Consider the following 16,350-nt stretch of genomic DNA (forward strand, 5'->3'; position numbering starts at 1 on the left):
GCCTTGTGCCTTGCTGTTGTGTGTTTATTTTGCACCCTTCCTCGTCCATGTCTCCCTGTCATATCCCCTGCTATCTGATCGTTCCCGTTTTCCCCTCGGCTATTCAACACGTCCTCACCGCCCTCGCAAACTGATCGATCATTTCCTCATTCCTCCGATGATCAAACACATCTCTTGATTACTTTCTCCCGGCTGGCACAGAGGAAGGCGACTCCAGCTCGTGCAGCACGCCGAGGCGCGTTTCAATGGCGTTTCTCCTATCTGCACCAGGAAGCGTTACCAGTTTTCTGCTTTTCCTCCTGCTCAATTTCAAAACAACAGCTGCGGTATGTGTTTGTTCACGTGTTGTCTTAGATGATAGGGACCTGATACCATGTGACAGGCTGGGGAAGTGTTTAAACTACGCCCTGCAGTAATAAAAACAAAAACACGTCAAACACGTCATTGGCGGGGAGGGCTATTTCTGATAACACGTCAAAGACGTCATTGGCGGTGAATGATTTAGCCCTCCGCTGCGCGTCGGGCTAAATCATTCACCTGTCGGTCATTATTTCCACAGTAATCACCGGCTCAGTATACATTATCCCTTACATAGTGGACTATATAGTGAATCAAATTAACAGTTGAGAATTCGGACTAGGGCTGCCACGATTAATCGATTAGTCGATCGACAGAAAATTAATTGACGACTATTTTGATAATCGATTAATCGTTTTGAGTACAATTTTAAGAGAAAAGGTCTAAATTCTCTGATTCCAGCTTCTTAAATGTGAATATTGTCTGGTTTCTTTACTCCTGTATGACAGTAAACTGATATTTATCTTTGAGTTGTAGACAAAACAAGACATTTGAGGGCATCATCTTGGACTTTGGTGAAACACTGATCGTCATTTGCTACCATTTTCTGACATTTTATAGACCAAACAACTAATCAATGAATCGAGAAAATAATCGACGGATTAATCGATTATGAAGATAATCGTTAGTGGCAGCCCTAATTCGGACACTATCAAGAAACGGTGAACACACTAAAGAGTCGATTCCGATTCCGATTCCGAACAGGGCTAATGTGAGTCAGTAGCAGTGTGGTGGTACAGTGTGTGTGCAGCACTCACTCCAGGAAGCGGGTGATGTACTGGCGGCTGCAGCGGGACCAGCTGGGCAGGGCGGTGCCGTACAGGAGCTGTGGAGACATGACGAAAGGTCTTTTCCCAATGGGTTCACAGTCATTACCGTTGCCATCATGCTGAATCCCAAAGCTGTGAGACATAGAAACACATCCCACACAGAGAGAGAAGGTCAAGTGATACAAAAAATATTTCTCTTAATGTGAAGATTAAACTGGTGGAAATTCATGAGGATATCTTTAAAGGGGGAAAAAATCCCATTCATTAAAAAAAAAAAATTGCCATTTTAAATGATGCTCGACGTTAAATACGGATATGCATACAGAGGGAGCTTTCTGTCCGTATTCTCTCTGCGTTCATTTCGGGCTTATTAATTCTGAGCGTTTTCTGAAAGCTTACGGCTACAGATGAAACAGAGCAGTACCACACACTCACACATTTGACTCTCTACTGCCCACTAGTGGATGACGTATTGCTTAACACGATACCAACGTGAAAGACGCATGGAAGTATGTGGGGTAGTGACGGTTACACCGTTTGAAACGTTTGACGTTATTTATTTTCATATGAAAATGGAGCATAATTGAGCCCTTAGTGCAGGGGTTCCCAACCTTTTTTGGCTCGTGACCCGATTTTTGATGTCACAAAAATCACCGTCGATAATATCATCAATTCTGACTTTAATCTGAGAATTCTGACTTTAATCTCAAAATTCAGACTTTATTTTCAGAATTCCACCTTTATTCTCAGAATCCTGATTTAAAGTTATAATCTCAAACATTTTTGGTGTGTTTGGATCTCACCTGCAATTACCACTCATCGCCATAGGTGTCACCCAAGAGAACAAAACTAAAATCTTAGAGATTATCACTTTAAAATCATGCAACTAAACTAAATGCAAGTGACCCTAATCATCTTCGCTAGTTTTAAATTGTGTGTGGTGTAAAAAAAAAAAAAAAAAAAAAAATCAGGCAACCGTATTTGAATTTCAGGGTCTTTGGGTCGCGACCCTAAGGTTGGGAACCACTGCGTTAGTGTGTGTGTGTGTGTGTGTGTGTGTGTGTGTGTGTGCACAGTAGTGGACGCTTACTTGTGTCCCAGCTCGTGCGCCACGGTGAAGGCCAGCGGGAGGCCGGTGTCCTCGCTGATGCTGCAGCTGCGGTGGGGCTGACACATCCCCGCCACGTGGGACAGACCCAGCGTCTCGCACGGCGTGTTGATGGCGGCACAGATGTCCTTCCTGTCAGAGGGGGGGGCGGTCAAGGTTGTCAGTCACATACGGTACCCCGGGTGAGACGAGAAGATGAGGACGAAGTGGAGACGGAGAAAGAAACTAAATGATGGGAGAAGGAACCGAGGAGGAGGGAGGTGCAGGGAGGGAAACGAGAAGGGGGTCATATCTGCTGAACCGCTGTGTGCTCCGATCAGAAAACTCATTACCTGCGCCAATGGAGGTGAACCGAGAAGTCATAATTATTTTCGCCACCGTTTATCTGTCTGTATCTCAAAATGTCATGAATGTGTTGTGTTCACATTTGTAGAAACTAGGTCATGGGCCAACTTCGAACGGATGAACTTTCCATGCCCACTAGCCCATTGACGTAATAAACATGAACTCTAATAACAATTTGCAGCTTTTGGTGTAATAATCCTGTTAACGTAATAAATCTCCCAATGATCTAAACAAAAATGAACCTAATAACTGTTCTCTTTAATGTAGTAATCATTACATTATCGGGTTTTGTTTTGTTAAAATAACAATAATGACAATAATAATAATACATTTTAATTGCAGGTGAGTAAGCGACAAAGGTCACTTAAGACTTAATATCCACCGTTCAATTTAACATTGCTTGGACATGAAGCTCCAGCAGCCAGAAAGAAATAACCAGAGTAAACTATAACTAAACTAAACGGGTGAGACAAGATGGCAGAGGGCCGTCAACTCACAGTGGAAATAACTGGAGCACAAGACTGTGTTGAACTAAATGGCTAGAAGAATGTTCTTTATAGTTCAGTCCAGTTCCCTCAGTTCAGTTGATAAAGGAACAAAAACATTCCACTTCGGGAGTTCCATGTTACCAGTTCAATGCAGTTCAGTTCACTCAACAAAAATATTCCATTCCGGGATTTCCCTGTTCTTCTCCGTGATGACCTCAGCTCACCCGTGAGGCTATCCTCATCCTGACATTTCCACCCTTCGCACAGAGCTGAGGCAATAATTAGATATATATACATATATATATATATATATATATATTAGAAATTAAATGCAAAGAGCAACTGTTAATATAATAACTTTGCTATCAACATAATAAACCGTAATAACATTTTGCAGACAGTGGTGAAATAATCCTCGACTGTGGTGAAAGTTGCTCGAAGCTTGCTTATCTCCACCGGCAGGTCAGGGTAGATGTGACGCGGAGGGCCTTGAAAACTTATATATATATATCTATATATATATCTATATATATATCTATATACCGGTATATATATATATTCGGCAACAACAAGTTTTCAAGGCCTGCACCATGAGATTGGAGAGATAATAAATGGATTCCCCAAGGACCGTACCCAAGTGGTAGCTGAGAAAGCAGTTTCACAGACGCTCTTGACCGCATTCAACCTTGAGGAATGGAAAAAGGAAGCTGCAGCGGGGACAGAGGGTGCCGTACATACATCTCCCACTAAATACACAACGGAGCTTATTCCAGAGGGTGCTGAGAACTTTCCCTCCCCGATATCGCTCGATATCGACATCGCCCGATTACGGGGCCTCGCAAAGGGCAAGGCCACCCTCGCCTTTTCGAGGCACGTACTCCGCGTCACATCTACCCTGACCTGCCGGTGGAGATAAGCAAACTTCGGGCAACTTTCACCGCAGTCGAGGATTATTTCACCACTGGCTGCAAAGTTGATTATGTTGATAGCAAAGTTATTATATTAACAGTTGCTCTTTGCATTTGATTTCTAATTGATTGCTTACTTTATCACTGGAAAGTCCTCCTCACAGTCATCCAGACAGCATTCCAATTTGCCAGTGGTTCGAAAATCAATGATCTAGTTTTTGCTTAAAAGTTGAAATGAAAGGAGAAGACCAGGAAAGGGAGGGCAGAAAGCAAGATAAGAGAAAATAGATGGAGAAACTGCAGCAATGAGAAGTTACAGGAGGAGGATGAAGAATGAGACATGGGATGATGGATGATGGATAATGATAGCAATGAGGAGAGGTGAGGAGACCCCATCAGCCAGGGAGGAGGACCGGGGGAGGAGGAAGGAGGATTTGGGGCGGTGTGCAAATCAGAGGAACGGAGGATGGGGCGTCATGGCAACAGAAAGCTGAAAGCACGAGTGAGAGGAGAAACTTATACTCTCATATTTTTGCCTCTTGTTTGTACCTCTAGGCTGCGTTCACACCGACCTATTCAAGTTTTTCGCTGGCATCGAGTTTACATACAAAGTCAACGCAAACGAGCGATTGAGCGTATATTCGCCCGGGAGAAAAATCGCTGGGCGTCCGAGCGCCAGAGACGGAGCGATAGGGCGAAAATCCGCTCGTCGCCCGAGATGAAATATCCCAACTCGAGCGAAATTTCGCCGCCAACAGTCGCTCGCCGCTCAACGCTGATTGGCTGCCGTAACCCCGGAGTATTTATTCATTCTTGCATCGTTGTGTTGTTTGCGTTTTCATCCTGTCTAACGTTAGAGCTGTGTGCTGCTTGTTTCTTGACAGTGAAGATCTCTCTCGTTTCTCAAGCTCGCTGCACCCCGCCCACATCTATCAGCGGGCCGACACAGGTGCCGCCAATTGTGCACAAAATAGTCTCTCCCTCTCTCCGAGCTCCGAGTATGAACACCTCGGCCCGAGCGGCGGAGTGCGCTCCCGGGTTTGCGGAGCGATTTAAACACAGCGACAGAGCGATTCCAAAGGGTTGAATCGAGCGACAGGGAGAAAAATAAATATCTCGGTGTGAACACAGCTTAATTGTCCTCCAAAACACCCCAGCAATTACCCGCCCGGCCACTTCTCTGCTGCGCTGTACTGTAGTAATATAATGACCATATCCACTCTCACGCCACTGAACGCTGTGTCCCCTCCTCACACTCATCCATCACCCTTTCCCCTATTCATTAGGGGTGTGCCGATTAATCGTATAATCGATGCATCGCGATGAGTCACGTGACGATTAAAATCGATTCACAATGTTCGATTATCGATTTGCAAAAAATTGCATTTTTTTTTTTTTGCAATTTTTTTTGCAATTTTTTTTTGCTTTATTTGCAAAAAATACGGTATTTCGCCCGGAAAGCAGTTCCTTAACTGTAAAACGAGACCAAAACCGAAGTACTGGAAACTGGAATCACTGAATGCAGGGTGGCTGTAACATGTGATGCCTGGACTTCAGTCGCAACTGAAGATAATGGAGGTACATTTGTTTGTTTACTTTAATTAATGGATACTGACAAATATACCTTGCTTAAAAAAAATCCTGTTTGGTGAAAAAGATGCATCGAAAATCGTGATTAATCGTAATCGTTTAATAATCGAATAGTAGCACCCTTAATCGTAATCGAATCGAATCGTGAGGTGCCTAAGGTGGCACACCCCTACTATTCATTGATCTCCCATTCTAGATGGAAATCTACTGCTCCCCCAGCCGAAGCTTTGTGAATTCAAAGAGGAACATGCACTCATTTAAATCAATGCAAGCCTTTGCTTTCTACGACCTTCGTCAGAGCACTTCGTCAGAGCACTTCTCTTGATCTCATGTCTTTTACTCCATGCTGGTTTATTCCCACTCCAGGGGCCAGTTGCATAAAGATAGACCCAGTCGTAGACACACCTTCTATAGGCACTCACAGTATATTTACCCGTTTGTGCGTCTCGATGCTTGTAGATCTCTAACGCAGGGGTGTCAGACTCATATTAGGTAGAGGGCCGGATTTGTTCAACTGAGACCTCATGGGGGCCGGATTTTTTTTTTTACTAAAATCAATTCGACTCATTTACCCATTTACTTCACAAAAGAAATACTGCTCTTTCCATTTCTCTTGAAACTGCCTGCATTCCGTGTCAACCTTTCTCTTTTTCGACAGCATCTTGTTCAGGGGCGGACTGGGATCATAATTCAGGCTAGGCATTAGATACCAAGCAGGCCAGGCCGATACGGGCCGACGCGCGTGCCGGCGTCCGAAAGATTTGGGCTGTTTAAAGCTCAATTTGGGCCGTTTGAAGCCAGATTTGGGCCATTTGAAGCCCAATTTGGGTCGTTTAAAGCCAGATTTGGGCCGTTTGAAGCCCAATTTGGGCCGTTTGAAGCCCAATTTGGGCCAAGTCCAATTTTACAATGAGATGCACCCACTTTAACCCTGAATAAAGTAATAAAACCACTAGTAAACCAGTAGGCGGTGCCTGGCCTGCTGTTCAGTGAGTGGCCTGACTGCGGGCACAATTTTTTTTTTTTTTTTTTTTTTTTTTATGCAGTCCGCGCCTGATCTTGTTGATTCTTTTGTTTTTTGGTAGGTAGCTGAATGCGCGATTCAATTCCAGCGTGGCATCATGGCGGCTTTGTTTACACCTGATGACCTACTGACATACTTCCTTGTAGTGCAGGTTAATTAACTTATGAATGAACTCTTAGCTTGCTTATTAGCCACATGTAGTTCATGATAATGGGGTGCGAATTTAATAATAATAATAATATATATATATATTTTTTAATATTCCAAAACATCTCGCGGGCCGGATGAAACCTGCCCGCGGGCCGGATCCTGCCCGCGGCCGTATCTCTGACATCCCTGCTCTGACATCCCTGCTCTAACGGGTTGTTTCTGTCTCTCAAGACTCGCTCTCTCCTTCAGGCTCTTCCCAAAAGCCAAAGATTTAAATAGAGCTGCGGTTTAAACTTCCCGCTCTGACGGTTAGGCCTACTTTTGGACTTTCCTACCTCAAAATAGGCCATACAGTCCACAGCCTGTAGTACAGAGGTGCTGCGACAGATGGGAAAGGTTGTGCATTGTAACTGATGGTTTAAAATTTAAACCATTCGTTTAAACTTTAAATGAACACAACCCATCGGAAGCTGGCCTAGATGTTGTTGTTCGGTGCTTGTGCTCTTGAGGAGTTCATTCTTCCAAGACAACTTGGGAATGTTTTCCATAAGGACACCATTATCAACTTGGCATTCTTGGATTATTATTATTTTTTTAACTCACGAAGGGCCGAGCAGTTCCAACAGTAGCCTATTCTGCCAAACAAATCCCAATGCAATATTTCTGAAATAAAATCACATATAAGTGGGATCTTTTCTTACTTTTTTTGCTGGCGGACTGCTTTATATGTGGGCAGACTGATTTTTTTAATTTTTTTATTTATATTCATTGAATTCACTGAACATTCATATTCCGACCTTAACCAGAGCATGGCCAGTAGCGGGGTTACTCCGCACACTGTCAAGTCTCCCATTCATTTTCACGTGAAAATGCCTCTTGGTCTCAGATTACTCATAGAGACAGTCGGCATGTCTGGGAACGCCCATACAGGCTCTAGGAACGCCCACAATAGACGCTGGGTTAGCCTGGGGGCGGGGTCAGGGTGGGGTAAAAACCCCCGTTCCATCCATTCAGCAAAGTTAGAATTTAGCTGATAGCCCAGCCCAGGCAGACACGATCGGGGATTTAACCACCGCAGTAAACGCACAGCTGAGCAGACGTCTTGTGTTCTGCTCTAGAGCCCCCAAACCTGTAGTTTAGAGCCGCAGCACCGTCTTTTGGTGAGTCAGCCCATGAGATATATCGGCGGTTTTAACCCACTCGCGTTCCCAGACATGCGGACTGTCTCTATAGCGCTCAGATTTCTAGCTTGGAGACAGATTGAAGTTCTCAGATTGAGAGTGAACTGTCAGCGGTGCTGTCAGGTTGCACTGACAGAGGCACAGGGAGGAACATCTCTCGTCCTCCTGCCTCTGTAACACTTGCTTGTTGGAAAGCGCAGCAGTCCTTCCCCGCTGATAGGAAGTCAAGTGCCTTCAATTTGAGCCTTTTGTTTGCGATATAAATGTGACATGAATGAACAATGGAGCCTGTAGTCCAATATTTGGCGAGGCTTCAAACATCACTTCAAATATGGCAGCCAGCCGTGGCAGAGTGAGCGCATTCATTGTCTGTAATATGTTTGCCAGATTTGCTCTCTGTTGTGATGATTCAACCTATTATACGAGAAGAGGAAAAAAAGGAACCAGATAGTAGGAGCTGATTACTGAATGGGCAGCTGATCCTGCTTCTCACTGTAAATTGACAAGTTCCTTATTCTATCATCATCAACCAACCAGTTCACCTTTCTGCCGTTTAAAGATGCGTTATTTCCAATGACTGCAATAGTTCAGATGAGGGCAGAATTAAAAGCGTTGTCAAAATTTCTGTTTTTGAGATACAATTATGAAATTTTACACACTACATCTACCATGACATCAAAATCTTGTCGATTATTTTCATGGACATTGGATATTTATTGAGCGAGAATTTGCCGTACATGTAGCTGTTTACAGTGATGTTTAACAGTCAAACATTTTCATGCACTGTGGGCAAAATGTTTGGCATCTGACTGGATCATTTGTTGGGCACAGTCTGACGATGCAGTGTAGCGAGGTTGGTGTCAATCGAGCAAAATAGGTGGGAGGAGATTAGGTTTAATTAGGTTTAATTAGGTTTTACTGTTTTTGCAGCTCAAAGCATCAGATCATTTCTGCTCACTATGTTTTGGTTGCAGGGCGGCAGCATGTATGAATGACTGATTCTTATACTTTTTTTTTTCTTTTTCTTTTTTTTTAACTTTAGATCAGGGATACTCAACTTGCTTTGCCCGGGGGCCACTTTCGTGAAATGATAGAAGGCCAGGGGCCAGTTAATAAACAAACAATATACATTTTTCTGTAGCGGATTGTAGGTTTTTGGGGTGTCAGCCGGAGTTTAGTCTGACAATGTTGTGCACGCTGGATAGTTAGTTACATACATAAGTGCCTGGTTAGCGAGCAGACGGCGATATTTGACAATTTAGCAGCTAAATCATAGATTATTGAAAGATATTCCATATTCCAGACTGAAATGCTATAACAGAAGTGGAGTATTGGCCAGAATGACATGAACATTTGGACACTTATTCAGCGGGTATCTTGCATGATGCATTCAGGTGCACTGTAAAAAAAAAAAAAATTGCAATTCCATCGCGGGCCACATGCGGCCCACGGGCCGCAAGTTGAGTATCACTGCTTTAGATGGTTGCTGTCGCGTCACCACCAGGACTATTAAACCACAATGGCTGGGTTTCCCAAAAGCTTCTTTGCGCTAAGAAGCTAATTCAACCCTTCTTAAGGCCCCCTTAAGAAGCAAACGCGTTTCCCAATTGCTTCTTTACGAAGGCATGCGTTTCCCAAAAGCTTCTTAGCGCTAAGAAGCTTCTTTGACCCTTCTTAAGGCTCCCGTAAGAAGCCAACGAAGCCAACGCGTTTCCCGATTGCTTCTTAGCCTAAAATTATCTTCCAATTATCCTCCGTTAAGAAGGCTGCGTTTCCCAAAAGCTTCTTAGCGCTAAGATGATCTTTCGTTAAGAAGGTTTTGTAAGAAGGGTCTGGAGCCTTCTTAACACCTTCTTAATGACAAAACACTGGCAGATCCAGCCGCGTCAGGCAAAAGGAGATACTTGTGTCCACTGTTCCTCTTGTGTTTTTCCCTTTTTCCTTTCTTTCATGTACCCTTTAGTGTTTAAAATTAGGGAACACTTGAAAAACTCCCCTGTATGTATGGTTACTTGTGTTTTAAATGTTTTACCGTAGGCTATATTCCTCTAATCAGAATGGATTCCTTTTATAATGTTGTGGATTTATATAGCACCTTTCACAGAACCCAAGGTCGCTTAAATTCTGTAGTGTTTCTCTGTTTTGTTGTATGCTGTGTATATAAAGCAATTTGAACTGCAGTCCATGTCTGAAATAAATAATGTTTAATAAAGTTTAACATGACCATGATTAGGTGTTAACAGTGTTTCTCAACCACTGAGTCGTGGCCCACTGCTGGGCTCAGAGTGCCATCAAGTGAGCCGCTCCAGTTAAGATGCTTCTTAAGAGCCTTCTATTTTTTTTATTTTTCTCGACTGTTAAGAAGGCGTTTGGGAAACACTTCTTTGGAGCCTTCTTAACTCCTTAAGAAGCTTCTTAACTCTTAAGAAGCTTCTTTGTTGGGAAACTCAGTAGATGATTGTGTTATTATCGTAAGAGCGTTTGCGCTGACCCTTCAACTCTATTGCCTTGCATATTACAATTCATCCAATGAGGCACCTGGGACCCGATTCCTGCTTACTCTGGCATCTGAAAACTATTACAATTACATTCATTGTTGGTAACGTGGCAACTGAGATAAGCCTTCACTATATCTCAGCAACGAAAATAAACTGGATAAAAATATGATGAGAATCTTTCAAATACAGATCTGATCAGTCACTGTGCTCCTGTCCGGCAGGCGTTACAGGGCCTTCAAAGCCCGCACTTCCAGGCTGAAAAACAGCTTCTTTCCCAGGGGCCATCATAGAGCTGAACAAACACTCCCCCCCCTACGGCCACCACATAAATCTAATTAGATAGACTATGCGGACTTTATATTTTATATATTTTAGTTTTGGTTTTTAATTTATATTACATATGGTTTTATATTTTTGGTTTATATTTTTCGATTGGGACTGAAAAGTGGACCATGCGTACCCATGCAATAGTCTGGCTCTGGAAGCCACGACGTGTACGTGTGTGGGTGTGTGTGTGCGTGTGTGTGTGCGTGTGTGTGTGTGCGTGTGTGTGCGTGCATGTGTGTGTGTGTGTGTGTGTGTGTGGGTGGTATTGTTTTTTAAGAGATGCACTTTAAATTCCGTTGTACTGGTTGTACAATGACAATAAAACTTTCTGATTCTGATTCTGATTCTGGAATGACAGACATCGACAAACAGTACGGTAGGACGTGTTGATGTGATGATGATGATGAGCTAAATCGCCCGCTGCGTTACCTGGTGAGCAGCACCGCCACATCGTGGTGCAGCGGGTGGTCGTCTCCCTTCATGTTCAGTCCTTTCTGCCATTTGCAGAAGCTGCTCAAGCTGTTGTCAGCATGGTGGCTGATCTTCAACTCATCCTGTTACTCACAAACACAAATGAGAGGAAGACAACAACACCATTAGCTAAATGAACCATCACCTGTGCACAGAACTTGAAGAACTTGAAGAACTTGGGACGGCATTAGCTCGGGAGGTAGAGCAGGTCGGCCAATGACTCAAGGGTTGGCGGTTCGAATCCCGCTCCCTCCCAGCTGTTGTCGTTGTGTCCTTGGGCAAGACACTTAACCCTCATTGCCTCGTATGAATGGGTATGAATGTCTATGAATGTTGGTGGTGGTCGGAGGGGCCGTAGGCGCGAAATGGCTGCCACGCTTCCGTCAGTCTTCCCCAGGGCAGCTGTGGCTACATCACACGTAGCTTACCACCACTGGTACGAATGGTGTGAATGAATAATGATTCCTGTGAAGCGCTTTGGGTGTCTAGAAAAGCGCTATATAAATCCAATCATTATTATTATTATTATATAAGAATGCATAGGCTGGGTGTGGGTGATGGCACACATTGTGCACTTTAGATTCTGCTAGATAGAAGTGGCCATTTTCAAACAGCCGTTGAGACAGAACAGTGAGGTGAAAGATTCATTTTTCACTGTGTTGTTGCTAGGGATGCACGATATATCGGCAATCATATCGGTATCGGCAGATGATAAATCTGTTTGCAATCTGACCACCCAAAACGGGTGTCCTCTCAACCCACATACAGTTGCTGTATGCGGATTGAGAGGACACATTGCATTTACGTACACGTGTGTTCAATGTGGTCACAATGCGTCCCTGACCGACTCCGGAGGTGGTTTGGCCGATCAGATCCCAATCCGTCTTCAATGTGTCTTGGGGGCGTTTACACCTGTACTTTCAAGTGGTCAAGCACAATCTGATTGCAATCTGATCGGAGAAAACACCTGTTAATGCCAGCCTGCCAGGTGCAAATGGCCTCTTAGTAATTTTTTAACATATCGGCATCGGTCTATGTTAATATCGGTTATCGGTAGTATCAGTCAAGATTTTCACATTGACGGGAAACAATCGGATAAATCTATGAGCTATGGGCTTTTCAATATGTTTTGGAAATAAAGAAATCCATTACTTTTTCAAATTCAGTGTATTTTTCAGTGTACAAAATGTGATTCTCTTAGAAATGTGTTTTTATACAGATCACATCGACATCAGTAAATCGTTATCAGCCATAACAGCAATGTTAATATCGGTTATCGGTAACCAACATGTTCATATGGGTTCATCGTTGCTCTGTGTACTTGGACTTTGGGCCTCTGACTTTGGTCAAAATCTGTTCCCTTCTCCCACCAAGCCACCTATCGTTTTGACTGTCATTTTCAAAGTTGGCTTGGACCAGCTGATGTGTTCCAGGATGAAGTGTGATGATGATTTGGTTCAAAAAGGCAGAATTTTAAAGATTCTGAATTGAAGTAGTATGGTGGGTATGTATTCTTAGATTAGGAACTGCTGCTTGAACGACTGGAAGAGACGCGAGCCATTATAAAGACGAAGCAACAACAACAGAACAATATAAATACTGCATGATCTTTACAAGAATACAGTGTTCAGTGTCAACACTGCCTCAACAACGACAAAGCTCGAACAATAGCACAATTATAGTTATTTTCTTAAATTGCGACCACATTTCTATTCACAATTGGACAACAGAATACACATCAGAGAAGAGGTGGTTACAAAACAACTCACTGTTGCCCACGGCAACAGCAAACAACAATCCAGGAAGGAAAAGAAAACCAAATGCAAAGCAACAAAGGAAATGAAAAATGTAAGAAAAGGAGCACCTCCACCCCCCACACACACACACACACACCCGCACACACACACACACACACACACACACACACACACCTGCACACACACACACACACACACACACAAATGCAGAGGCCGACCCAATTACAATTATACTGTTGTGTGTTATTATTAAATGTTGTGTTTGTATGGATCAAAGCGCTACTACTGTACCTCCTCATGTCGATTTTTGCGTCAACCCTCGCCAGGGGCCAGCACCGAGGGAATCTTTTAATGACACACTATTAGATGGTGTCACATGAAATTATATGTTTGTGATCTGAATTGTAATCAGAGACTGTTGAGAACGACTAAGGAGAGAAATCGGGTGTGAGCGAGATGGTTTGGGGCAGTAGTTGGATAGCTGGAGATATATATACACAGGTATGTGTGTGCAGAGCCAGATTAACACCCCCAGGGGCCCCGGGGCACTGAAGCTCCCAGGGGCCCCCCTACCCATCATCCGGATGTTTGGATGTTTTTTTGCCATATTTAGAGGAATATCTCATTTTAAATTAACATTAGTATTATACTGTTATGTTATTATTCCGTTTCTGAGATTCAGTTTCTCACTCACTCATAGGCGATTCTAGGCTTTGCAAAGAGGTAGCACCAGCAGGATAAAGATATTAGTCTGACTGGGGGGTTTCTAGGGGGGCTGTGCCCCCCCTGGACAAAGAAATTTTGTACATTTTAAAGTAAAATGCATGAATCTGATGCACTCTGAGAGCAAAAGGAAGAGGCTAATCTTCACATTAATATCCTCTTCACTGTGCTGTGGCTTTACAATGATGAAAAAATAATTGACATTACATTTCCAATACAAAACAGCAGAGGGTGCCGCAGCACCACAAGCACCCCCACTTCTCGCGCCCCTGGTCACCACTTGCCCACAGGCATCCAATGAGACTAAATCATCAGACTTAATCTTCTTGGAAACACATTTTATTTTGTCCTGATTGGTCTTAGATTTGTGTCATAGTTCTGTGGAGCCCAACATGAGCCCGACAAAAAAAAAAAAAAAAAATTGGAGGGCCCCTTCACCCCGAGGGCCCCGGGGCACCTGCCCCGGTTGCCCTATGGTTAATCCGGCCTTGTGTGTGTGTGTGTGTGTGTGTGTGTGTGTGTGTGTGTGTGTGTGTGTGTGTGTGTGTGTGTGTGTGTGTGTGTGTGTGTGTATAGGACGAATCAGCGTGACGTCACTTGCCACCCAGAAATGCGGAACCCCCGCGGCAGTTAATAGTATGAGTTGTGCCAAACAAACGTTAATATCTCAAAAACTATACATCACATCGCTTATATTTGGACATTCTGAGTGTGAGCAGAAGTAGCTCAAGAGTTTGATGTATAATATACAGTGTTGGGCAAGTTACTTTCAAAATGTAATATACTACATATTACTAGTTACTTTCATTTGAAAGTAATACGTTACTTTACAATATTACTTTCTGTGTAGAGTAACTTGTTACTTATTACACTACTTTTGCTTTACTTTTACCAAAACAACAGCAGCAGCAGAATGACATTGCCGCGCCAGAACCATCCCGAAAAATAATTTCAACCGCCTTGAAATCAGTGTAAACAATCCAAAATTCTAAATGTTATTCTTTTTCTTTGTTATTGTCATCTATAGTGGTTATTTGCATAAAAACACACAGTTTGATTAGAAAATGATTGTATCTTTTTTTTATTTGTGCTTTCATTTAATAAAATGTAACTCAATTTGTAACTTGAGTTACTTGACAAAGTAACTGGTATAATATTACTGAAATCCTATAAGTAATAAGTTATATTACTGAGTTACTGCTAAAAGTAATATATTACATGTAATATATTACTTTTGTAATGAGTTACCCCCAACACTGATAATATATGCATGTCGTGTTAAAGTTGTGTGAACTGTCGCAGTTTTTAAAATGTAAACAGAGTTAGCCGGCTAGAGTCATCAGACACACCAGCCTCGCGCCACTCGGGCTCCATAGGGTTCCATTGCACTTGCCACCCAGTGACGCGGTTTGTTTACCAAAATGCTGCTTGGCTGATCCCTCGTATACACATTCTTAGACTATTCTCTGACAACATACAAAAATGTGTTTTTACCTCGTCCTGCTCCAGCAGGATGAGACGAACAACCGCGATGTTGATTGCGTTTCCAATGCTGGCATCCCGGAACAGACCCGACACCTGAAACACACATGAACTATTGTTTAGTCATGCATTTGGGTGTTGATACCTGTCTTGACACTAGTATTACTGGGAAGAAAAAAATTATATTCATCATTAATCATAAAATTGCCCTAATTACCTAATGATGGATGTCGCTCGAGCAAGGATGACATCAACTCTGATGACATAAATCACTGATGACATCACTCGCTGATGACATCATCATTGAGTGCTCGAGCGACATCACCAATTCTGACTATACACTAGTGCACTGCCTGTCGTGCAGTGCCCGTTCCCCTCCCTCCCCTTCTCCCCATTCACCCCTATGCCCCCCCCCCCCCACACACTGTACTCCATCAGGTCCCCCCTAAGCGCACTCCCCAAGTTTGAAGTCGATCCGACGAACGGTTCTCGAGATACGTGAAGGACAGACAGACCTGGAATTACTGTATAGTATATATACTGTAGATATAGAAATAGATTGTTTTCTGCACTTTTAAACGTGGTAATGGTAATTATAAGACGTTAATAGTTAAAAGATAGTTGCAGATGATTTGATCATAAAGATAAGTGGACAAGATTTTGCATACCATCTTGAGAGTGGAGATGATTAAAACTGTGGCCAGTTCCCACACATGGAATGTGCCAATGCATTTCTACATTGTAGTTCCCGACACTTTGGTTCTATTCTTCAGCGTGCAAAACGACACTGCCCCCGGAGGATTGGAGCCACATGTGCTGAAAGGTTCTGTTCGTGTTGCGGTGATTTCTTTTTAATTTTTTTCATTTGTCTGAGACACAGCGAGCTGTTAACAGCCGACTTTGAAACGTCAGCCAGATGTGTTGTCGAGCGCGACTGCTTCGAAAAGGCTCGGTCCTCTGTTGAGATAACCACATTAAATGAAGGATTTAACAATATGCTTATCTTGACCAGCCAGCTAGTTCAAAACGACTTTAAAGTTGTTCACAACTATTTAAAAAATCAGTACATCCCTTTGTAGCAGCTACATCTTTGGCAAGCCAATCCATGCTGACCTCATTGGTGTTCAGTGGACCTTGTCAGGGTGCAAATGAAGAAACCCCCATCATGAAC

At 43.2% G+C, this 16,350-nt stretch overlaps 2 protein-coding genes across 2 annotated transcripts in view; both read right to left on the bottom strand.

The window, feature by feature from the left end:
• coro2ba (coronin, actin binding protein, 2Ba) overlaps nucleotides 1–16,350 on the bottom strand; it is a 418,611-nt gene that overhangs the window by 220,571 nt on the left and 181,690 nt on the right. The window lies entirely within an intron of this gene.
• LOC310791071 (A disintegrin and metalloproteinase with thrombospondin motifs 7-like) overlaps nucleotides 1–16,350 on the bottom strand; it is a gene marked incomplete at both ends in the record, with an annotated part of 110,864 nt that overhangs the window by 76,317 nt on the left and 18,197 nt on the right. Inside the window, 4 exons of the mRNA XM_083652784.1 lie at nucleotides 1,116–1,259; nucleotides 2,218–2,367; nucleotides 11,176–11,300; nucleotides 15,192–15,275. Coding sequence (XP_083508910.1) covers nucleotides 1,116–1,259; nucleotides 2,218–2,367; nucleotides 11,176–11,300; nucleotides 15,192–15,275 — 503 coding nt within the window. The remainder of the gene's footprint in view (nucleotides 1–1,115; nucleotides 1,260–2,217; nucleotides 2,368–11,175; nucleotides 11,301–15,191; nucleotides 15,276–16,350) is intronic.

The sequence above is a fragment of the Poromitra crassiceps genome, assembly GCF_964638095.1.
Source record: "Poromitra crassiceps genome assembly, chromosome: 16".
NCBI lineage: Eukaryota > Metazoa > Chordata > Actinopteri > Beryciformes > Melamphaidae > Poromitra > Poromitra crassiceps.